General features: G+C 34.8%; 1 protein-coding gene across 1 annotated transcript in view; it reads right to left on the bottom strand.

Annotated features, from left to right (window-relative positions):
- The window catches only part of LOC107475704 (uncharacterized), a 5180-nt gene that overhangs the window by 2061 nt on the left and 2409 nt on the right, over window positions 1-710 (bottom strand). The window contains exon 5 of the mRNA XM_016095697.3: window positions 122-467. Within this exon, the coding sequence (XP_015951183.1) occupies window positions 122-467 (346 nt within the window). The remainder of the gene's footprint in view (window positions 1-121; window positions 468-710) is intronic.

Raw genomic sequence — 710 nt, 5'->3', positions numbered from 1 at the left:
AAAGATTAGAATATTAGATAGATACTCCGGTCGCAATAACTGTCTAGTTTTAATTATGCATACATATTCAGGAAATGATAGATAGATAGATAGATAGTAACTTGCAACATCAACTTTACTTACTTTAATCTATGGGTACTTGTTGTTCTGCTGAGATCAACAGAGCCTTTAACCTCACAAAAATTTTTGTATGGACCAACATCTGTTGTTTTGGATTCCGAACAGATACCATAAGGATCACACAACTGATCTTTTTCCTTGCTGCTTTCCCTGTCAGAGTATGGCGGCGTTCTCGGCTCCATCAAAAAGTCATTGGATGTTCCGATTCTTAAAAATATGCTACACAAGCACTTAACAGTATCCTCTGAAATTCTGTTAGGGGTGCTATCAACTTCTACCACCTTATCATCTGAAGACGAAGTTGATGAACTCTGTGCCATTTCTTGATCTGCTAATCTCCAATCCAGCTGGCAAGACAAAGAAGCAGTTGTCTAAGCGACATGAAAATCATATACAATATTCATTTGAAAATCAGCTTGTTTAGGTTCAAAACAACTTATAGACAAATGATTCCTAGATAAGTCATTCATAAAGGATACTCACTCATTGTCCAATTTTAATTACGCATATGGATTAGAAACATCTCCATTTTAGATGGCTTAAATTGATTGTACGAAATTATGCTAATTAACTATTCTTAGATTATGTTA

The sequence above is a fragment of the Arachis duranensis genome, chromosome 1 (genome assembly GCF_000817695.3).
Source record: "Arachis duranensis cultivar V14167 chromosome 1, aradu.V14167.gnm2.J7QH, whole genome shotgun sequence".
NCBI lineage: Eukaryota > Viridiplantae > Streptophyta > Magnoliopsida > Fabales > Fabaceae > Arachis > Arachis duranensis.
The sequence above is the reverse complement of the archived record's forward strand: the minus strand, read 5'-3'. Positions and strand labels throughout refer to the sequence as shown.